General features: G+C 34.9%; 1 protein-coding gene across 1 annotated transcript in view; it reads right to left on the bottom strand.

Annotated features, from left to right (window-relative positions):
- KCNH8 (potassium voltage-gated channel subfamily H member 8) overlaps positions 1-23053 on the bottom strand; it is a 401588-nt gene that overhangs the window by 10500 nt on the left and 368035 nt on the right. Inside the window, exons 13-15 of the mRNA XM_079115168.1 lie at positions 21733-22091; positions 19624-19730; positions 17043-17119 (exon numbers count right to left, since the gene is read on the bottom strand). Coding sequence (XP_078971294.1) covers positions 17043-17119; positions 19624-19730; positions 21733-22091 — 543 coding nt within the window. The remainder of the gene's footprint in view (positions 1-17042; positions 17120-19623; positions 19731-21732; positions 22092-23053) is intronic.

Raw genomic sequence — 23053 nt, forward strand, 5'->3', positions numbered from 1 at the left:
CACCTCCCCGTTTGCCAACACATTTGGAAGCCAGTGCAGCCATCTTGGATTATCCTGGAAGTGGAAGCTGCCATCTTTAGATGGGGCCAATCCCATCCTGAGATGCCTGCTGGAGACTGGAAACTCACTGTCAGGTATCTCTCATGCATCAGGCTACTGAAAACTGGGAGGTTTGAATAGTATATGACTGTTACAGTGTAGATTTTTTTCTGCTTTTTGAAAAATTTTGTTTTTATTTCTTTATTTTACTTGCTCTATTTTCCTTTTGTTTACCTGTTTCCTCACACTCTCTCTCTCTCCCTTTTCTCTTGCTAACAACTAACTTCTTTTGATTCTGCTTTCATGCTTCCTATGATCTAGTACTTCAATATACTCTTTTTTAATTCCATTAACAGTTACATCCTGCACCCCTTCCCATCCTCTTTGTCCAACATTAGAGACTGTAGACCTCATTGCAAATCTATTGTTTATACTGTAGATAATAATTGAACTCATCCTCTCTGTTTATTTTGACAATACAGTTAATGTCTTCATAGGGGCTATTTGGTTTAGGGCTGCGTATTGTTTGTACTGGGTGCTGCTAACATTGATCTCCCCCTTAAAGAAGAGGTTTTGGAAACCTGCAGGGCCACTATCAGGGGGAAACATCAATACCCCAGATCTGCACTGGTAGAGGGGAAGATACATGAACAACATGAAAAAACAAGGGAAGAAAGTGTTCCAAACAAACCAAGATTCTATTATTAATAGACTCCAATGACAGCATGGTAGAAGAAATGTCAGAAAAGGAGTTCAGAATATACATAATTAAAATGATTCATGAAGCAAAGGATGAGATAAGAGAGCAAATACAGGCAATGAACTATTACTCCAATAAATAGTCAAAAGAGCAACTTCAGGAAGCAAAAGATCATTTCAACAAAGAGAGATTCTGAAAAAAAAAAAAAAAAAAATCCTTGAAATGAAGGAAGTAGTACACCAAATAAAAAACTCAATGGAAAGTATCACCAACAAACTAGATCACTTGGAAGACAGAACCTCAGACAATGAAGGCAAAATATTTAATCTGGAAAATGAAGTTGACCAAATAGAGAAGATGATAAGAAATCATGAACAGAACTTCCAAGAACTATGGAATATCAAGAAAAGATCAAATTTAAGAATTATTGGGATTGAGGAAGGCACAGAGATACAAACCAAAGGAATGAACAACCTGTTCAATGCAATAATATCAGAAAACCTGAAGAGTGAAATGTCGCTGGCTCTTTGTGGTTCCATAATCCATGGATATTTGTCACTGCCTGCAGCAACAACTTGCACGGGTCTTACGGGAGGTGGAGTGGAAACTGAGGCACTTCTATCTTTCTCTTTAGTGCACTGCCTTCTTGCTTGGTTATAGAGGATAGAGGAAATGAGGTTTACTTGCTCTGAGAGGAGAGAGAGACAGACTTTGTTTCTTGCTTGTTCATTTATAGAGGATACTTGTTTTGAGAGGAGAGAGAGAGAGACCCCGCTTATCAGAGAGAAAGAAACTTTGCTCAAGAGAGAAACTTTGAAAGACAGGCTTTTCTCCGTTCCGCGATCTGCCTTCCGCCGCTGCCCCTACTCGCACGTGTGTCCTTCTCCTCCTGCTTTTCTGCTAATGACTGCTGTGGCGTGTCTTCTTCTCTGGCTATTGCTGCACCACGTGTCTTCTGCTACCGCTTTTCTGGTAATGGCTGCTGTGCGTGTTTTTTCCTCTGGCTGCTTCTAATGGCTGCTGTCTCTGTCTCGCTCCGCCTACGCTTATATCACCTCCAGGATGCGGAGAGCAGGGCCACGCCTCTTACGCAAAGATTAGGCCAGACGCTGGAGCAGGCAATTAGTGCTCGAGAACACATGCGCATACATTGTGTGCGTGGACGAGAAAATCACCTGAGTGTGCTTATGTCTATTAACCTCCTCGCTGCCGATGTGATCAGGCGCCATCCTGGCGCCGCCAACATGGCTCAGCCCCCAACAGTGAAATGGAAAATCAACTATGAGAAATTTACAGAATACCAAATGTACAAAATTACAACAGATCCACACCAGGGAACATTATAATGAAAATGCCTAACATCCAAAATAAAGATAGAATTTTAATGACTGTGAGAGAAAAGCATCAGATTACATTTAGGGGGAAACCAATATGGATATCAGCAGATTTCTCAGCCCAGACTCTAAAAGCTAGAAGGATCTAGAACCATATATTTCAAGTTCTGAAAGAACATGGTTGCCAGCCAAGAATCTTATACCTAGCAAAACTAAACTTCAGATTTGAAGATGAAATAAAATCCTTCCATGATAAACAAAAGTTAAAAGAATTTACAAATAGAGAGTCTGGACTAGAGAACATTTTCAGCAAAATATTCCATGAGGAGAAAATGAAAACCAGCAATGTAGGCCAGCAAAGGGAGGAACAACCCTAAAGGAAAAGTCAAAGGAAAAAACCAAGCCAAGTTAAAAACCAAAAAATAAGCCAACATGACTAGGCATACAAATTATATCTCAGTAATAACCCCAAACTCATCAATCAAAAGACATAGACTGGCAGATTAGATTAAAAATAAAGACCCAACAATACTCTGCCTTCAAGAAACTAATCTCAAAGAAAAGACATCCACAGACTAAAGGTGAAAGGATGGGAAAAAACATACAACACACATGGACTCAGTAAAAAATGTAGGGGTTTCCATCCTTTATCAGATTAAGTGGCCTTCAAGCCATAGTTGGTCAGAAGGGATAAAGAAGGACATCACATACTGCTTAAGGGAACCATAAATCAGGAAGACATAACAATCATCAGTATTTATGCCCCAAACAATAGCACATTCATGTACATCGAACAAATTCTTCTTAATTCCAGGAATCAAATAGACCACAACAAATAATTCTGGGTGCCTTTAATACACTGTTGTCACTGCTGGATAGATCTTCTCTAGCATATGGATCCTTCACTAAAATAGACCATATGCTATGCCACAAAGCAGTCCTTAGTGAATACAAAAAAAATATAGATACTACATTGTATTCTATCATATCATAATGAAATGAAATTAGGTATCAATGATATAATAAAAATCAATGATATAATAAGAAACTTCTCCAATACCTGGAGGCTAAATAACATGCTATTGAAGGAAGAATGGATAACAGAAACATCAGGGAGGAGATAAAAACATTCTTAGAGGTAAAAGAGAACAACAATACAACATATCACAATCTCTGGGACACTATGAAAGCAGTACTAAGAGGTAAATTCATAGCATGGAGCACATTTAAGACAAGGATAAAAAGTCAACAACTAAATGACCTAACATAACATCTTAAAGCACTAGAAAAAGAAGAATGGAGCACCACCAAAAGTAGTAGAAGACAGGAAATAATTAAAATCAGAGCTAAAATCAATGAAATTGAAACAAAAGAAACAATTCAAAAAAATTGACAAAACAAAAAGTTGGTTCTTTGAAAAAGTCAACAAAATAGAAAAACCTTTAGCCACACTAACAAGGAAAGGAGAGAGAAAACTCAAATTACTAACCTTCATGATGAAAAAGGAACTATCGTGACAGTCACCATTAAAATACATAATTAGAAGCTACTTTGAAAATATATACTCCAACAAAATAGAAAACCTCAAAGACATCAACAAATTTCTAGAGACATATGATCCTCCCAAATTGAATCATGCACAATTCAAACAGATCAATTTCAAGCAAGGAAACAGAAGAAGCCATCAAAAGCCAAGAAAAACCCGGGACCAAATGGATTCTCAGCTGAGTTCTACAAGACCTTCAAAGAAGAACTTATATCAATACTCCTCAAAGTATTCCAGGAAATAGAAAAGGAGGAAACCCTTCCAAATTCATTCTATGAAGCTAGTATCACTCTGATTCCAAACCAGACAAAGATACATCAAGGAAAGAAAACTTTAGACCAATATCTCTGATGAACATAGATGCAAAAATTCTTGACAAAATTCTGGAAAATCCCATACAAAAACATATTGAGAAGATAGTGCACCACAGTCAAGTGGGGCTCATCCTGGGGATGCAAGGTTGGTTCAACATCTGGAAATCAATAAATGTAATTCATCATATCAACAGACTTAAGGTTAAGAGTCATATGATTATTTCAATAGATGCAGAGAAAGCATCTGACAAAACACAACACCCCTTCATGCTCAAAACACTAGAAAAAACAGGAATAGTAGGAACATACCTCAACATTGTAAAGGCTATCTATGCTAAGCCCATGGCCAACATCATTCTTAATGGAGAAAAACTGAAAGCATTCCCTCTAAAAACTGGAATGAAGCAGGGATTTCCGCTTTCTCCACTTCTATTCAACATTGTGCTTGAAACACTAACCAGAGCAATTAGACAGATCAAAGAAATTAAAGGGTTATGAATAGGAAAAGAAGAACTCAAGCTATCACTATTTGCCAATGACATGATTCTATATTTAGAGGATCCAAAACACTCCACCAGAAAACTTCTAGAACTAATAAATAAATTCAGCAAAATAGAAGGATATAAAATCAACACACATAAATCTAATGCGTTTCGATTCATAAGTGATGAATCCTCTGAAAGAATTTAAGAAAACGACTCCATTGAAAATAGCCTCAAAAAAAAAAAAAAAAAAAAAAAAAAAAAGTAAAGTACTTGGGAATCCATCTAACAAAAGAAGTGAAAGACCTCTACAATAAAAACTACGGAACACTAAACAAAGGAAGTACAGAAAACCTTAGAATATGGAAAGATCTCCCATGTTCTTGGATAGGCAGAATTAATATTATCAAAATGGCCATATTTACAAAGGTTAGGTTTAAATCTAAATAAAACTTTAATACAATTCCAATTAAAATCCCAATAACATTCCTCATAGAAATCGAGAAAGCAATCATGAAATTCATCTAGAAGAACAAAAGACCCAGAATAGCCAAAGCAATCCTGGACAGGAAGAGCGAAGCAAGAGGTATCACCATACCAGATCTTAAACTCTACTACAGAGCAATAGTAACAAAAATGGCATGGTATTGGTAACAAAACAGACAGGCAGACAAATGGTACAGAATAGAAGACATGGAGACAAGCCCACATAAATGCAGTCACCTCATACTAGACAAAGGTGCCAAAAACATGCAATGGAGAAAAGATAGCCTCTTCAACAAATGGTGCTGGCAAAACTGGAAATCTATATGCAGTAAAATGAAATTAAACCCCTATTTCTCACCCTATACAAAACTCAACTCAAAATAGATCAAGAATTTAGGAATTAGACCTGAGACCCTTCTCCAAACAGAAGAAAAATAGGCCTGAACCTTCATCATATTGGCTTAAGACCAGACTTCCTTAACAAGTCCCCAAGAGCACAAGAAATAAAAACAAGAATCAATAAATGGGATGGATTCAAACTAAAAAGCTTTTTCTCAGCAAAGGAAACAATCAATAATGTGAAAAGGGAGCCTTCAGAGTGGGAGAAAATCTTTTACATATACACTTCAGATAGACCACTAATTTCCAAAATTTATAAAGAACTTAAAAAATTTTACTCCAAAAATACAAAGAACCCAATCAATAAATGGGCTAAGGAACTGGGCAGACATTTCACAGAAGAAGATATACAGGTGATCAATAAATATATGAAAAAGTGCTCATCATCTCTAGTTATTAGAGAAATGCAAATTAAAACCACCCTAAGATTTCATTTAACTCCAATTAGAATGACTATTATCAAGAACACAAGCAATAATAAGTGTTGGTGTGGATATGGGGGAAAAGGCACACTCACACATTGCTGATGGACTTGCAAATTGGTTCAGCCACATTGGAAAGCAGTATGGACATTCCTCAGAAAACTTGGAATGGGTCCACCATTTGACCCAGCTATCCCACCCACTGGCTTATACTCTAAAAACTTAAAATCAGCATACTACAGTGACGCAGCCACATCAATGTTTATAGCTGCTCAATTTACAACAGCTAGATTGTGGAACCAACCTAGATGCCCTTCAATTGATGAATGGAGAAAGAAACTCTGGTGTCTATACACAGTGGAATATTACTAATCTATAAAGAAGAATAAAATTATGGCATTTACTGGTAAATGGATGGAGTAGGAGAATATCATGCTAAGTGAAGCAAGCCAAGCCAAAAAAACCAAAGGCCAAATGTTTTCTCTGATAAGTGGATGATAAGGGGGGTGGTGAGGGCAGGGCAAGAGAAGAATGGAGGAACCTTGGGTTGTGTAGAGGAGAATGGGGTGTGAGGGGGTGGGGGAAGGAAAGATAGTGGACTGAGATAGACATTATTACCCTATGTACATGTATGATTACATGAATGGTGAATCTACATCGTGTATAACCATAGAAATGAAAATGTTGTGCCCCATTTGTGTACAATGAATCAAAATGCAGTCTGTAAAAATAAAAATAAAAAAATAAATTAAGAAAATCAGTTGTAAATAACATAGTTTCCCTGTCTCTAAAGTTGACCAATTAGTTTTGTTTAATCATGATGAATTCATAAATTTCAGCATATTTTATATGTTTTAGTCTATTGTATTTCTCATTCTTACTGAGGCCCAGATTAATCAAGTGTGAGACTTTTTGTTAGCTCCTGGATTCTTACAATCTCACCCTCACAGGTTCTGTGACAGCATTCTTGCTGTTGGGAATACTCAGGTGTTCCACACTCATCATGTAGGTATCATGCCCCAGAGAAGGAAATGGTCATTTACTCAAGGAATGCAGGTTTCTTTTAGTGGGAAATTGTATTTTAAAACCAGAGACTAGACACTTGAAATGTTCAGTTATTGGATTGTTCATTTTTTTTTACCCCTTCTTGTTGAAATAACTTCGAGATGCATTTGTGCATATGATATTGCCTGGGTTCATGATTCTTTTGTTACATCTGTATCTTCTTTCTTCCACAATGTGAATTCTGGTTATTGATGTATAGAAGATGATGAAATTAGAATATTCCCTAATGACTCATTTGCTTTTGTACACAGAAAAGTCTCAGTATATCAATAGTAGAAAATCATTAAAAATTATGATCACAGAAAATAGTTAAAATATTTTGGTATATTCTCTTCTCATTCTCTGCAACTATTTTTTTTTTCAAGGGTTCTGCTATATATTATCAGAACATAATGACCCTTGCCAACTTATGCTTTCTTTCCTTTAACTCTCATTTGGTTCTGTAAATGAGTACATATTCAAGGTAAATGATCTTATCCTTATGACAGTGTCTTTCAAGTCATTTTATTTTTATGAAATCTTGTTCTCTGGTGTACTCTTTAGGAAATGCTTATGGGAACAATATTCCCTGAATTCTTGTATGTTGGTAAAAGTTTGCTTCTTGATGGTCAATTTCACTGGCTATAAAACCTTTAACATTTTCTTAAGCATCTTATGTATTTTATATGCTACTTCCTCTTTTTACAAGTATGGCTACCTCAGTAAGTCTTCCACAAGACATTTCTTGACCAGGTGATTTTTTTTCCTTTACTAGATTCTAGTAATTCCACTAGAATGTGTAATTCATTATGTAGTTTCAATTTTTTAAATTACTGAATCATAATTTAGTGTCTATTTGCTTCCCTTAATTTGAATTTCTTCTTCAGAGAAATTTCTACTTTTTGTCTGTTAGAACTTCTTTATCTTCAATATTTGTCAGTTTTCCTTAAATTCTTTTTTTAAAAAAGTCTCTTCATGTAGATTAGATGCTTTAAATTTTCTTTCTTTCACTTTCTATTTCCCACGAAGTATTATACTTGTTCTTATGTTGTTTCTTAGTCTTTTTTTGTTTTGTTTTGTTTCCTTAGTCTTAATTTCTTTTTCTTTTTTTTTATTAATTTTTTTAATTGTAAACAAATGGGATACTTTATCTCTGTACATGGAGTCAAGGCATACCATTTGTGTAATCATAAATTTACACAGGGCAATGTTGTTTGATTCATTCTGCCATTTTTCCCCTTCCCCTCCACTCCCCCACCCCTCTTTTCCCTCTATACAGTCCTTCCTTCCTACATTCTTGCCTGCCTCCCTAACCCTAACCCTAAAACTAATTCTAACCCTAATGCTAACCCCTCCCACCCCCCATTATATGCCATCATCCGCTTATCAGCGAGATCATTCTTCCTTTGGTTTTTTGAGATTGGCTTATCTCACTTAGCATGATATTCTCCAATTTCATACATTTGCCTGCAAATGCCATAATTTTATCATTCTTTATGGCAGAGTAATATTCCATTGTATATATATGCCACAGTTTCTTTATCCATTCATCAATTGAAGGACATCTAGGTTGGTTCCACAATCTGGCTATGCTGAATTGAGCAGCAATCAACATTGATGTGACTGTATCTCTGTAGTATGCTGATTTTAAGTCGTTTGGGTATAGGCCAAGGAGTGGGATAGCTGGGTCAAATGGTGGTTCCATTCCAAGCTTTCTGAGGAATCTCCACACTGCTTTCCAGAGTGGCTGCACTAATTTGCAACCCCACCAGCAATGTATGAGTGTACCTTTTTCCCTACATCCTCTCCAACACCTGCTGTTGCTTGTATTCTTGATAATCACCATTCTAATTGGGGTGAGATGGAATCTTAGGGTAGTTTTGATTTGCATTTCTCTTATTACTAGAGATGTTGAACATTTTTTCATATATCTGTTGATTGCTTGTACATCTTCTGTGAAGTGTCTATTCATTTCCTTAGCCCATTTGTTGATTGGATTATTTGTATTCTTGGTGTAGAGTTTTTTGAGTTCTTTATATATTTTGGAAATTAGTGCTCTATCTGTAGTATGAGTGGCAAAGATTTTCCCCCACTCTGTCGGCTGTCTCTTCACATTACTGATAGTTTCCTTTGATGAGTCTTAATTTCCAAAAAAAAAAAAAAAAAGACTTTTCATTTTCAATTTTTCTTGAAAAGAATTTCCCTTTTTCTTGAGTTCTATCATTTCATGAAACAAGAAAGAAGAGCCTTTAAATATATAAAAACTTTAATTTCTTTAAAATCTAACATCTTAAAAAGGTGACATGATATTATTTGCTAAATATGGATGATATAACTATTGTTATCATATCAATTTCTATATTTAAAATCACTCATAGCTAATGAAAGGAAACAGGGGCACCACCATCTGGAATGTTCTATTTCAAGAGCAAAACAGAGAATTGTTTGACTTTAAAGATATGCGCATCATTTCTTTCATATTTAATTAACCAGAACTAATTCGATGGGCACAGAGAATTTCAAGGGGCAAGAAAATGTAATCTTCTTTGTTCATCAGAAGAAATGAAAAACTGAATACTGGCAAACACTAGTAATATCTACCATAACACCCAAAAGTTAATAGGAAATTTTTTCCTTCTATTTAATTTTACTCAAAATTGAATGCCAGGATTTTTCCAATTAAATATATCATATGATATCCACTTAAATAAATACAAATAATGAAATGCTTCCACTGAGAGAGAGAGAGATCATCAGTAGTTGTCTAGTTTATACTTGAGAAAGTTGGCATATCAGTGATGTATTGAGTTGAAGAAGTGAAATTGTAAGTTGATAAAAATACAAAAGAAATTTGAAAAATTCACAAATATGTGAACATTAATAACCATATTATTAAATAATAAGTGATTTAAAGATGACATCACAGGGAAAATCAGAAAATAATTTGAGAGTAATGAAACTAAAAGCACAGCACACCAAAGCTTATTTTGCTAAAACAGGGCTTAGAAGGAAATTTGTAGCTCTAAGTGCCTTTATTGAATAAATAGAGCAAAAGAAAGTAAGGAAAAAAGGCCTAAAACTGAAAACCTACTCTCCCACCTTGGAGTATTGGGAAAAAAAAGAGCAAACTAAATTCAAAGGAAACAAAAGAAAGGAAATCATAGGACTAGAACAGAAAATAGAGGAAATATAGAATAGAAACATAATGGAAAATAATCAAAATTAAAATTTGGCTTTAGAAAACATTAATAAAATTGGCAAAGCTTTTCCTAGACTAACCAAAAGTAAAATAAAACTCAACTTTTTGAAATGATTAAAAGTTCAGCTGTTGTTACAACCTTTCAGAACTGACAAGGATCATAAAGGGATATTACAAACACTATATATTAAGAAGTTTGATAATTAGATGAATAAGGCAAATTCCAACAAAAGTACAAACTACCAAAACTCAAGAAAAAAAAAAAAAAAAACAATTTAAAAGACCTACAAGAAGTAATCAGATTAGTAATTAAAAAAAACTTTCCAAAAAGAAGGTCCAGGAACAGATGATTTTGCAGATGAATTATACCAAACATTTAAGAAGAATTAACAATGCTTCCAAAACACAGGGGAAAATACTTTGTAATTCATTCTATATGATTGGTCTTACTCTGATTCCAAAGCCAAACAGAAATCACAAGAAAATTACAGACAGATATCTCTCAGGAGCATACATGAAAAAATTTTTCAACAGAATACTAGCAAATAGAATTCAGTCATATATTAAAAAGATTATATATAATGAACAGTGGGATTTATCTCAGGAATGGAAGGCTGATCTATACTTCAAAAGTCAAGTAATGTGAATACACTGTATTAATAAGGTACAAAACCCACATCATCTCAACAGATACAGAAAGAGCACTTGACAAAATTTCATGATAAAAGTCAATAAACTAGGAGTACAAGTTGAATTTCTTCAATTTGATAAATGTCATTTATGAATATCTCACAGCTAACATTGAATCCTATGATGAAAAATTAAAAGATTGCTATCTCAGATAAGGAACAAGAAAGAGTGTCTCTTCATTTCTGTTTAACATTGTACTGATAGTTTAACCGAGGAAATTAGACAAGAAAAGGTAATAAAATTGGGAAGAAACTATCTCCGTTTTCAGGTGACATCATCTGGCATAGAAAAGTACTAAAGAAACCACTGGATATAAGCTAATCATGCCCAGATCAACTGTAAATGTGTAGGCTAGCAATGAGCATTATCCAAAAATGAAATTAAGAATATATTTCTGTTTACAATAGCATCAAAATTCTAGAATATTAAGGAATAAATTTAAACAAGGAGCTGCAAAGTTATACACTAAAAAGTACAAAATACTGCTGGAAGAAATTGAAGAACATTTAAACAAATGGGGGAAAAATCCCATGTTCATTAATCAGAAGACATTATTATTGAGAGGATAATATTCCCCAAAATGTTCTACAGACTCGACACTTTCACTCTTGGAATCCCAACTGTCTTCTTTGTAGAAATTGATTAGCTTATTCTAAAATTCATATAGGATTGCAAGGGACTCGGCATAGTCAAGGCAATCTTGAAAGAGATAAATAAAGATGGAAGACCCCACACTTCCCCATTTCAAAACCTTCTATGAAGCTATAGTAATCAAGGTAGCATGGTACTGGTAAGCAGACATAGATCAACAGAATGGAATTAAGAGTCCAGAGATAAACCCTCATCTTTATGGTCAGTTGGTTACTGAAAAGTGTTAAGAGTGCTCAATGGAGAAAGCATAGTGTTTTTAAAAAATGGTGTTATGAGAACCGGATATTCAGACACAGAGAATTTAAATGAAATTTGACCCATCCTGGATACCATTTATAAAAGTTAATTGAAAATGAATCAAAGACCTAAATGTAGGAGCAGGCACCTATAAAACTCTTGAAAGAAAACAGAAATAAATATTCATGACTGTGAATGGGTAATGGTTTCTTATATATGACTCCAAATCAGAAGGAGCAAAATAAAAAAAATAGGGTATCATCAAAATTAATACTTTTGTGCTTCAAAGGATACCATCAGGCAAGTCAAATTAAAATTACAAAATGAGAGAAGAAAATTGCAAATCATATATTTGAAAAGAGACTTTTTAAAAAATGTTACTGGGGAATAGACTCAGGGCCTCATATGTGCTGGGCAAGTTCTCTTCCATGAGCTACATCCCCAGCCTGATAAATGACTTGTAGATAGAATATGTAAAGACGTCTTATTCAATAATAAAAATACAACCCCATTTTAAAATGAGTAAAGGATCTGAATAGACCATTCTACAAAGAAGATATGTAAGTGACCAACACATCCATGAAATGATGTGCATTATTATTAGTTATCAGGAAGAGGCAAATTAAGACCATGATGAGATATCCCTTCACATATACTAGTATGACTATGATTTTAAAAAGTTAGATAATAGTAAGTAAAATGGTCAGCAAGCAATCAGAGAGTTTGGAATCTTCACATACTACTGCTGGGAATATAAAATATTGCAATTGCTTTGGAAAAGAGTCTGGTAGTTCCTTCAGCTTTTAAACATAGAGCTACCACATGATTCAGCAATTCTACCTTTAGGTGTGTATCCCAGAAAAATGAAAATGTGTCCACACAAAACAATGTTTGTAAGTGGCATTATTCTATCGGCCCCAAATGATAACAATGCAAATGTTCATTGATTGATGAACGGATACACAAAATGTAATGTATTCATACATTGGAATATTATTTAGCAATAAAAGGAATAAAGTACCAATATATGCAGCAATATGGTGAATCTTGAAAGCACCATGCTGTTGAAAAAAAGCCAATCACAAAGGATCACATATTGATGATTCTGTCTGTGTGAAATGTATAGCACAGGCAAACCTACAGGCACTAAATGTAGACTAATGGTTGTTGCCTGGAGAGGGGGCACTGTAGTTGGGATAGAGGTTATCTGTGTGGGGTGGGGCTTCTTTGTGGATAATGAAATGTTCTAAAATTGATCATGGCAATGGGTGTTCAGTTCTGTGACTACACTAAAAGCCATCAAATGTTACACTTTAAATGGTGAATTGTATAATACATTAATTATATCTCAGTGAATTTTTTTTTTAAAGTTAATAGACTAGTTTCTAAAAGGATCATCATAAGTTTTGTTATATTTAAATATACAACAAAGTTCATTTTCTGTTTAGGTATGTTACACATTTCATTCTCCTTTAATATGTATTTAGGATTCAAGATGGATAAGAAAGGAATAAAATTTACTATAGCTCCTTTACAAAACAAAATATTAAAACATACAAAACAAAATATTAAAACATGCCAATCAGAACCAAAGCACACTTTGGTGAGCAAGGATGATTTAACAAGCTACCTGAATTCTCTTATTTTGAAAATGTAGATATGGTTCTGCTTTTCCTTCAGTTAAGCTTGGTAGCTTTTTTTTATTCCTGCTCTAATCATTGTTTTGCAATTAATATATTGGTTGTAATATTAGACAATGGTTAAGCATTGTTAAATGGTTGTGCTGTGGCTTTTTCCCTTAAATCTAGAATTCTTGCAGCATAGTGTTTTTAAAATTAATACGGTGGTTATTTTACACCATACTTTTTAAACCAAGATGCAAAGAAACATAAACAATCTGTCATATCATTTTCTATTCTAATTTCGTATTGAATATTTCTGTAGCAAAAAAGGAAAGTTTCTTAGGTGAAAGTCATCGTTTCTACAATCAGATATGTTCTTAAATTCATTCATTTTCATTTTATTCCATAAACATGAGTTAATCTTCTTTCCTCTGTGTCTATGTACTGGACATTGATAGGTATTAGGAGTAGGCTTCCATGAGAGTCATGCTTTGTTGAGTCGAAGCATAACCTTTGGAGGAAGGAATCAGTACATATTGACTACTAAGGGGAAGCTTTACATATGGTATTAGTGGTCACAACTGCCTTCTATTACAGATTTTACTCTCCCCTCCGCTTTCCATCTGTATTAGTGAGGATTGAACCCAGGGATGTTCTAACCTTGAGCCACAACCCCAGCCCTTGTTCATTTTGAGACAAGGTCTCCCATTGCTCAGGCTGGCTTTGACCTTGAGATTCTCCTGCCTCAGTCTTCTGAGCTGCCAGTATTACAGGCATGTGCCACCCCATCCAGCCAATTGCAGATTTTATTACCAGTTCACAGAAGAAAAATATATAAACTTAGGAAAGGCAAACACCTGTAAGTCACAGAATAAAGATCAAGATATCTGCCTCCCTCTAAAACGACGACTCTTTCCCCCCCAAAAATTTGTTTTGTACTTTATGCCTGCTGTGCCAGAGCAGTTTCTCTTGGCAGATGTTGCCACAATGTCTTTCTGGGTCAGCCAGATTTCAGAAACGAGAGCACGCTCTCACCCTTACCTAGAAACCTTTTCAGAAATGGAGCATTTGATTTACACAACCCATCACTCCCACGGTGACTTTTTGTTGTTATTTTCAAAGAGTTTCCTCAGAGTCACACTCTTACTCCGCCGTAAAGCAAGAGCAATGCTGTCCAAAGCATGCTAATATTAGTTGCTGCCCTACATCTTTAAAACTCTCTTAACAGTTCTGTGAATGTAGGTTTTCGACCAACGTTATTCCTTTCCTAAGTTCGTTCTGTATTTTGCCAGGCAATTATGATTATGAAATCTAGACATCAATGAGAAATTCTTTTTTTTGCTTAAATCTGAAAACAAACATCGGAATAAGAACTCTGCAGTGCTCTTCGACCTCACACAATGCCCCACATATATCTGGAGTTGCCCTTTTGGAGGTGGAATTATTTTCATGCAACATATCCTCCGTGTTTTAGTATTATTTTCTTGCTTGTTACTAAGAATAGAATAAACAATTAAGTAGAGCAATCAACTTATCACACAGGTGAGTACTAGGAAATAGGCAAAATGGAACATGAGGCTTGGACTTAAAATCTGTTTTCTACATAAACAACATTGTGAGGAAAACACAAATAGGGGGTTAGAAGAGGGGTGATTTTTATAGTTTGAAGCCGTTTGTATTTCCATTTTGCCTGTCTTAGTGAGTTTTAATGTACTACCCAGTGGATCAGGATTGTATACATTATGTGTAAAGGAAAAAGAGTTTTCTGTTTATGTTTCAATCATGAGGAAATCAGATATTTCACTTTAAAGAGAAATTAATTCTTTATGGAAGGATAATTGGACCACTGGTATTTTATCTTGGCCTTTTTATTTCAGTGTATGACAGGATAAAAACATTTCTGTCATCTCACTAGAAAAACAATCATGAAAACATAATCACACTGGGGAAATATTTTGGTTTGCAATGAGTTATCTGTTTTATCAGATCTACCATTGGTCTGTGTTGTCAAAGGAAAATGATATAGTATGTAGATTTATAGCCCTAACTTGGAAGAAATTATCTGTGTTCATCTACTTATAAAAATTATCGACCTTAAGAGGTCAAGATGCAAACACTCCCCCCACCCCACTGAAGAATTACTAACTTTGATATTTGAGCTCAGAAATAGGTTAATTAGCTGTTAAAACCATAAAACGATGGGAACAATAGCTGAGAGAAACTATTCAATAGAAAGTTACTGTGCAGTTATCCAGCACGTTGGTCAACTTGCTTTGTTTCGTTTTTGATGTATTTTTTAACGAGAGATTGTTTGGGTGATCCAGTGTCTGGCCAAGTCCTTATGCTTTAAGAACTTTCAATTCAGTTAGCGGATCTCCAAGTTTTCCTTTTTTGCCTTGTTAGTCTGCCCTTTGGCTTTCTTATTTCTTGTTAGCTGCAATCTCACTTCCAGAGACATCAAGTGTGGAAGCAGAGATGGCAGCTAAACATAAATCTTCATTAAGCTGAAGAAATACAGGTTTAAGAGAAAACTTGGGATTTTATGACAAGCTACCCAGTCTTCCATTAATACAGATAATTGGAAGTTAATTGTCATAATATGAATTTCAGTTTTAAAAATCTCATTTAGACCCTCATATGGTTCCATTTTCCCCCAAGATGTCTTCATATAGCTTCAGTCCTTGAAGGGGAATTCTATTACACTATAAGTACCCACATGCCCTTTCCAAGGTCACCCTGAAGGTGCTTCTGCATCTTCCTCCTGAGGAGTTTTTCTAGTCTCCTTGGCAGCTAGGCCTGCATAAAGAGCCCCAACTCTTCTATGCTTCTTTGTGAAACAATTTTTAGTTGTCCTACAGTCTCTGAGAGGTCTCCATAAGGATTGGGAACCAGTTGTCCATAGGTTTAACTATCTCATTAACACAACTTTATATTTTGCCTTCAAAATATTTTCTGTCTTCTCTTTTTTTAATCATACTTCCTAGATCACCTCTCAAATAATTAGCTGCATCCAGTTGTCTCAGAATTTGTTTTAGTTTACCAGTTGGGGGAAGAAATTCAAATTAAGGTAAAAAATCAAGAAACAAATTTGTTTCTTTCTGTATATGAAATGGGAAGAAAAGAATTTTTTTTTTTTAAATCAAAACAGAAAGTAACTAAATGGCCAGCTAGGGCTGGACATGGGAATAGGAATTAAGTATAATTTTTATGATATATTATTGGAGAGAGATGACATATTCTATAACTGATTTAAGGTGATGGTTGAATCACTCAATGTAAGTTGCTAAAAATCATTGAATTATATACTGAAAATGGGTGAATCTTATGATATATACATATACTTTAATAAAGTTGTTTAAACAATTACCTGATTTAACATGGACAGATAGTGATCTAGAAAGTTAAAGTATTCAAGGTTACACAGCAAATATGTGTTAGAGATAAGAGCAGAATTTGGATCATGTGATTGATCTGAGAAGCAGTATTTTGTGAACTAATGATCTTGCTTTAATTTCCAACACAAAAAGTGGAAATGCAATTAAATATCATTATATTTATAATAATTACAATAGTTGTCATGTATTTAGCACTTATTTTATGCTAAATGATTTACCTAGAGTATTTCGCTTAATTTCACAATAGACCAAAAGGTAGCCATTATTATTTCCCCCTTCCTACACATGAGAAAATGGAGCTTGAGAGAAGGTAAGTGACTTGTCAAAGGTCACAGAGTTCATATGAAGCTAAGTAGAGATTCACCATGATGGATTAACACAGGAGCACATGCTTATAACCATTATCTTATACTGCTTCTGCTGCTAACTAGGTTTTATAGTTTCTCTTACTGCTCTAGCAAAACCAAAGAAGAGTTCCATACCTCACTGTTGAGTTTATTTATTTGCTGCTTGGTCTCCTCTGCTTTGATGAAGAGAACAGCAGCTCCAATCTCTGGGTCTGTAAGAAGACACATACAGCATGAGTTCTTAAGAAATAAACTTCACATTTGAGGATTGGGGCAACAGGAATACGGAAGGAAGACCTATTCATTATCCTAAACCTTCCTTGATATGTACGCACTGTGTGTCCTATCTTTCCCAAGATCAGTCAAGCTTCTTGTTCTTCTCTGGGTACCACTTGAAATACTCTTTAGAACCAGGCACACAACATGGTCATGACTATGGCTACCATGATTCTCCTGAGCACAATTACCACTGTGTTCTAAGATGATACATTCTTTAAAAATATATCAGTCTGTGCTCATTTCTTTTCCTCTCTCCTTTCCAAACGTTGATTTCTATGGCCATTAGAACATTTTCAGGTATGGATTTCTTCTGCATGTTTTCTGTTTCTTTCCATGTTAGTCTAAAAGGTAATCTCTCCCATTTCTTAGTTTTTCTTCTCCTTTCTCTGTCTCTCTTTCTTTCTCTTTCTCTCTCTCTTCCTCTCTCTCTCTCTTCCTCCCTCCCTCCCTCTCTTTCTTTCTTTCTTTTTTTTTTTTTTAAACCAGGGATTGAATCCACAGGTGCTTAACCCCTAAACCATATCCCCAACTCTTTTTATTTTGAGACAGGATCTGGCTAAGTGGCTTAGAGCCTCTTTGCTAAGTTGCTGATGCTGACTTTGAACCTGTGATACTCCTGTTTCAGCTTCCTGAGCAGCTAGGATTACAGGTGTGTACCACTGTGTCTGGTTTAACTTTTTCTTTACTTATGTTCTTCTTTTGTCTTGGTCAAAAAGTATAGATAAACCAGTACTAGCTGGAAAATCTCCACTCCACCCACCCCTGCCTCTCCCCTGCCACCTCCTTTATAGGTAACAATACTAATTCTTATCAATTTTGAGTAACTTGTTTGTGGGGGAAATAAAATCACTCAAAAGAGTCTGAAGCAAAGAACTGAGAGTTGGTTTTACAGAGATGATTTGCAGAGCTAACCAATGATTGCTGGTCATATGAAATAAACCAACATCTCTTTATGGGAGAGATTTATGAATAAAGAAAATATAATTGACCCTTACAGAGCTTAGAATCTAGCTGGAAAAGAGACACTTAAAAATATGGGCTGTAGGCTTGGATTTCATACTAAGGGAAATCATTTTATGGTGTTAAGCATCAGAGTACAGTTATTACAGATAAATTTGTATTTTTAAGAACTTTACTCTGTATGCAAAACAGTGTGAGTCTAGAATAGGAGACTTTGGCCGCAATATAGGCAAGAGGTGAATGTGACCAGGAAAAGATGGTGGCAGTAAGAATAGAAAGTCTTGGCAGAATTAACAAGATATTTAGGGGTATAATAAATAAAATTTGTTGCCTGAATGGGTGATGGGGTAGAGGGAAAGGGGGAAGCTAAGAGGTAGTAAAAATAGAAATAGGTGGATAAACATGATGAGGTTCTGGGCATTGTCTTCAGGTAAGCCAAAAACAAAAAGAAAAACAAAACTTGTAGTTGAGACTCACCATTGGCTTATTTCTTTGATTGTTATCCCAAGAGTAATAATCAATGCATGTAATTAAATTGAATTAGTGAATCAAGATTGTATTCCTTCTGCTCTTGCACCCTTTCCCCTACTGCAAGAAGTCTTATAAAGACTTCTTGTTTCACTAGAAGGTAATGATTGCTGGAAAGGATTGTGGAGAGAGATGAAATAATTGATAGTCTACCAGAGATATCTCCACTCCAAAAGGTATATTTAAGTGTCTTTCTTGGACTTAGCTTTGTCCATAAAAGGATTTGCTAATTAGCAGGAGATCCTAATAAAAGCATGTCAAATTTGGTGGAAAGGGGAGAAGAGGGTAGGCAGGGGATTGCTGTTTTTGTATGTGGTAGTTTGCTGGTAAACCATTTTGGGTTACCTATGCGTATTTGACATTGTTCATTGGTGTCTCTGTGCCAAATACAAGTATGTCTTTAGAGTTTGTCATTTCTGGCCATCAGTGTGTTGATTGACTCCTCCTTTCTATGGTCAATAAACTAAAGAAAGAAAGAAAAAGGGTAGGGAGGGAGGGAGGGAGGGAGAGAGAGAGAGAGAGAGAGAGAGAGAGAGAGAGAGAGAGAGAGAGAGAGAGAGAGAGAGAGAGAGAGACCCCTGGGTTTGGGTTGGGTAATCTTTACATTAATTCATCATCATTAGAGGTGAGTGTTTCCAAAAGTTCTCTATCATTTCCAACTTACGTAAATCCTTCTGAAATTGTTATCCTTGGACAAATTTTAAGTACCTAACCTCTTACCGGATAAATTGGCTAATATAGCCAATATACCTACAGTGCACAACCATTATAGAATTTCCTCTAGGTAATGTTTTTGTGAATTAGTTTGAATTTATAATAGGACATCATAGGTATTATTTATTGAACAGCAGAAATTTGAGACTACTAACACTACCCCAAAGCCAATACCAAACATTACAAGTTAAAAAGAAATATCACTCCTTCAGACAAGAGTAAATAAAGAGCTTACCCCCAAGAGGAGGAGAAATTCTGGGCTCCGACCTGATTCGTTCAGAACCAAAGTCAAAAGTCTGACTTTCTTCACTGCTATTTCCATCTTCAATTCCATCAACAATCCTATTTAAAATAAAGAGAACGGGGATGTTATGTATTGATATGCGAAAGTTCCAGTATTTTTAGAAGACTTAAAGAATTTTTATATTAAATTTCTAAATTCTAAATATGGTGGGACTGTTCTATCTAATATGATAGCCACTTGCCTTAGATGACTAGAGTAACTGAAGTACTGCTAGTGCAACTGAGATGTATTCTAAGTATGTGCATAGTGGGTTTGAAGAATTAGTTTTAAAAAAGGAAAGTAAATTATTTATTAACAATTTTTAAATAGCACACATTTGAAATGATAATATTTGGGATATATTGCATCAATAAATATTTAACAAATTAGTCTCATTTATGTTTTTTTTTTCGCTTTTAAAAATGGGACCACTAGAAAATTTAAAATTACATATGTGGTTCATGATTTTAGCTCACATTTTACTTATACTGGACATCAATATTATGGAGTTCATTCTTTTATTTGCTCTCAGATTCAAAAGTCAGATTCAAAATCGAAACTCAGATTAAAAAATATGCACAAAAGTTATTTCATCTTATCTTGAATCAATACTCTATCCTGCAGAAAATATTCTAACCTAATAATTATAGCATCACAGAAAATAAATTTGATTATGTCTCCATTCTAAACTTGAACAAAACTCTGAAAGTTAAGGAATTATATTTAAATTACTATCAGAACTTGAGCTAGTCTTCTTTCGTTGGTAAATAATATCTATCTCACTCATTACTATATCAATACATGTCTAATGTAGAAAATTTAGACATAAAATTTACAAAATATGAGACAAAAAAATCATCTGCAATTTACCACTACTCTCAACATTTTAGCATAATGTCTCAAAACCTTTTTCTCTATATAGAAGAATATATATTAGTTTTATAAATATAGCCTCATATTATACATAAATTTTTCTAGTCCAACTCTCATAATTCTCCATTTAAAATTTGATATTTTTCATTTCAGTAAAAATTTAGAAATGAGAAGAGTTAAGTAATGTTTTCAAATCACCATCTCCAACTGAATTCCAAAAGCTTAATGTCCATTTACTCTTTACTAATCTTGCTTTGCTTATTTTTCTTAATATTCTCTCTAAATCGATAAGTTGTGTTCTTTAAGTGAATTAATAAATACATAGTGTGCCAGAAAGATCACTTGGTTTATAAGTAGAAAAACAGAACTTGAATCCAGCTTGCAAAACTGAGTATTTCTGAGATCTTGGGAAAAATATTTAAATTATGAGTTATAATTCTTGCAGTTTTATAGTGGAGATAATACAAACTATAGGATTCCAAGAAGACTAAATGCAGTAGTGAACATGAAATTACCTAGCACAATACATAGAAAACTCTCAATATTTTTTCCTTGCTTTTCTGAATTATTTGACTCTTATGAGGTTTGATGATTGCTGTTCCTTTTATGCAACATACCCTGCCCCCTTTCACATTTTCCAAGTCAGGATTTTTCACCTTCTCAATCATCTTAGTTGATTCCAAAGTGATTTATTTTTAACTAACAATGAAGCTATGTTACCTATCGAAGAGACCAGAAATAAAACTAAGCTCCAGCCATCTACAATATGAGGTGAATAGTACAGAAATAAAAATTTATTTTCTTGAGAATTTCAACTTGTTCCATGAACCTTTTGGCAAAAGCTGGCATTAAGGAGATAACATTGATGAACTTTTATTTTCATTATAAATTTATTGTTGTGAACTCACAATGTAAAATACACATTTAACATAGAGCTCAGTGACTCTAAAGGGAGTAGAGAGGAATACTGAACATTCAGCGGGTCCTTTTGAGAATATTCCTAGTTCTTCTTATACCAGACACATGATTGTGCTTACACTTAAAAAATTGCACACAAAGCTCAGGAATGTTAAAGAATCCAGGTTATGAACCCATGTAGTAGAAAGACCCTAAAGGCTAAGAAATTTACTAGTTTTTATTAAAGGTGGTCACTTTCACCAGGGAAAGTTACATGATGAGAACTCTTACCTTGGACTGAGGTCTGGGGGTCCAGCACTATTCAAAGTGGAAAGCTGCAATTTCAAGTTCTTCTCTTTCCTTTTGCCATGGGTAGGGAGGTCAGTCTCCTGCTTGGTTTTGGGGGAATTTGAACTGGAGACTCTGATAGGTGAATGGAATGGCACAGTTCCTGAGGCCAATTGCTTTAAGCTTAAGCCTAGGTAGCTTTTATTGCTTCCAATCTTCTTGCTGCGTGAAGAGGAGGATCCCCTTGTGTAGATGGGAGAGAGGGAGGCTGTCTCCTCTTCCTCTCCCTCCTCCTCCTCTTCCTCATCTTCCACGATGGATGGGAGCCTCTTGTTGATGCTGCCATTTCCCTTGGGCTCTGACTAAAATAGTGGATAAAGTAGATTAGTACACATGGAAAAGACTTCTTAAAGGGCATATCATTCATGCTGCAGGTCTCACTGAACAAAGTCAGATTCCTTAGGGACATACTACTCATTGGAATTGAAATCTGCAAAGTTTGCTATAATTTATTTCAGGTGTTAAAAAATTGCCCCACTTCTGAGCCCTAGGTTTACCCTCTCTGCTTTCCTGGTTTTATCACCCCCTCCCCAATTTTCTTTGTCTCTTAAACTGTCCTGGTGGGGAGTTGTGTGAAAGGCGTATTTTACTAGGTTTGCACCTAGATTTTAATCCTGTAGTCACTTGTATATGAGGATATGCTGGTAGGAATAAAGATGTTTTTGAATTTTTTTTTTTTGGTGTTTTTGATTTTAGTGGAGGTTCTTGGGCTTTGTTATTTCAATCACAAGTTCTTTAGTGGAATTTTACATGGAGATCAACCATCAAAATTATATTTTCCTTGGGGATAAAAATCTTTGCTACTTGGGGTCACATGGATAGAAAAAAAATCAGAAGTGTCCTCATCTATTCTGTTTCCTGCTCTCCTTATTCTCATAAGTTGTGAACAAGAAATGGAACAAACTACCTGGTCTGCTCCCTTTAAAGAACTTGAGGAAAGAAGGAAAAATAGTCTTGCCAAAACCTATCCTAGGATCACTGAACTCTTGACTAGGGTCATTCAAATTTATAGGCTAGGAATAATAATGAGAGAAGATAGGAAAAGACAACTGGGATGCTGGCGGAGATAAAGGGCAGGGATGGCAGCAAAAGCTAACCTAGTGGCTCTAAACAGAGTCACTATTATAGTGAATATATACAACGTACAATATACACACAATAACGGTTACATATATTTTAGCGACCATTTATTACAGTCACTATGTTTGCAGCTCTGAACAGAGCCACTAATTTAGGTTTTTGTAATAGTTTCTTGCTCTGCCCC

The sequence above is a fragment of the Sciurus vulgaris genome (genome assembly GCF_902686455.1).
Source record: "Sciurus vulgaris genome assembly, chromosome: 16".
Taxonomy (NCBI): Eukaryota; Metazoa; Chordata; class Mammalia; order Rodentia; family Sciuridae; genus Sciurus; species Sciurus vulgaris.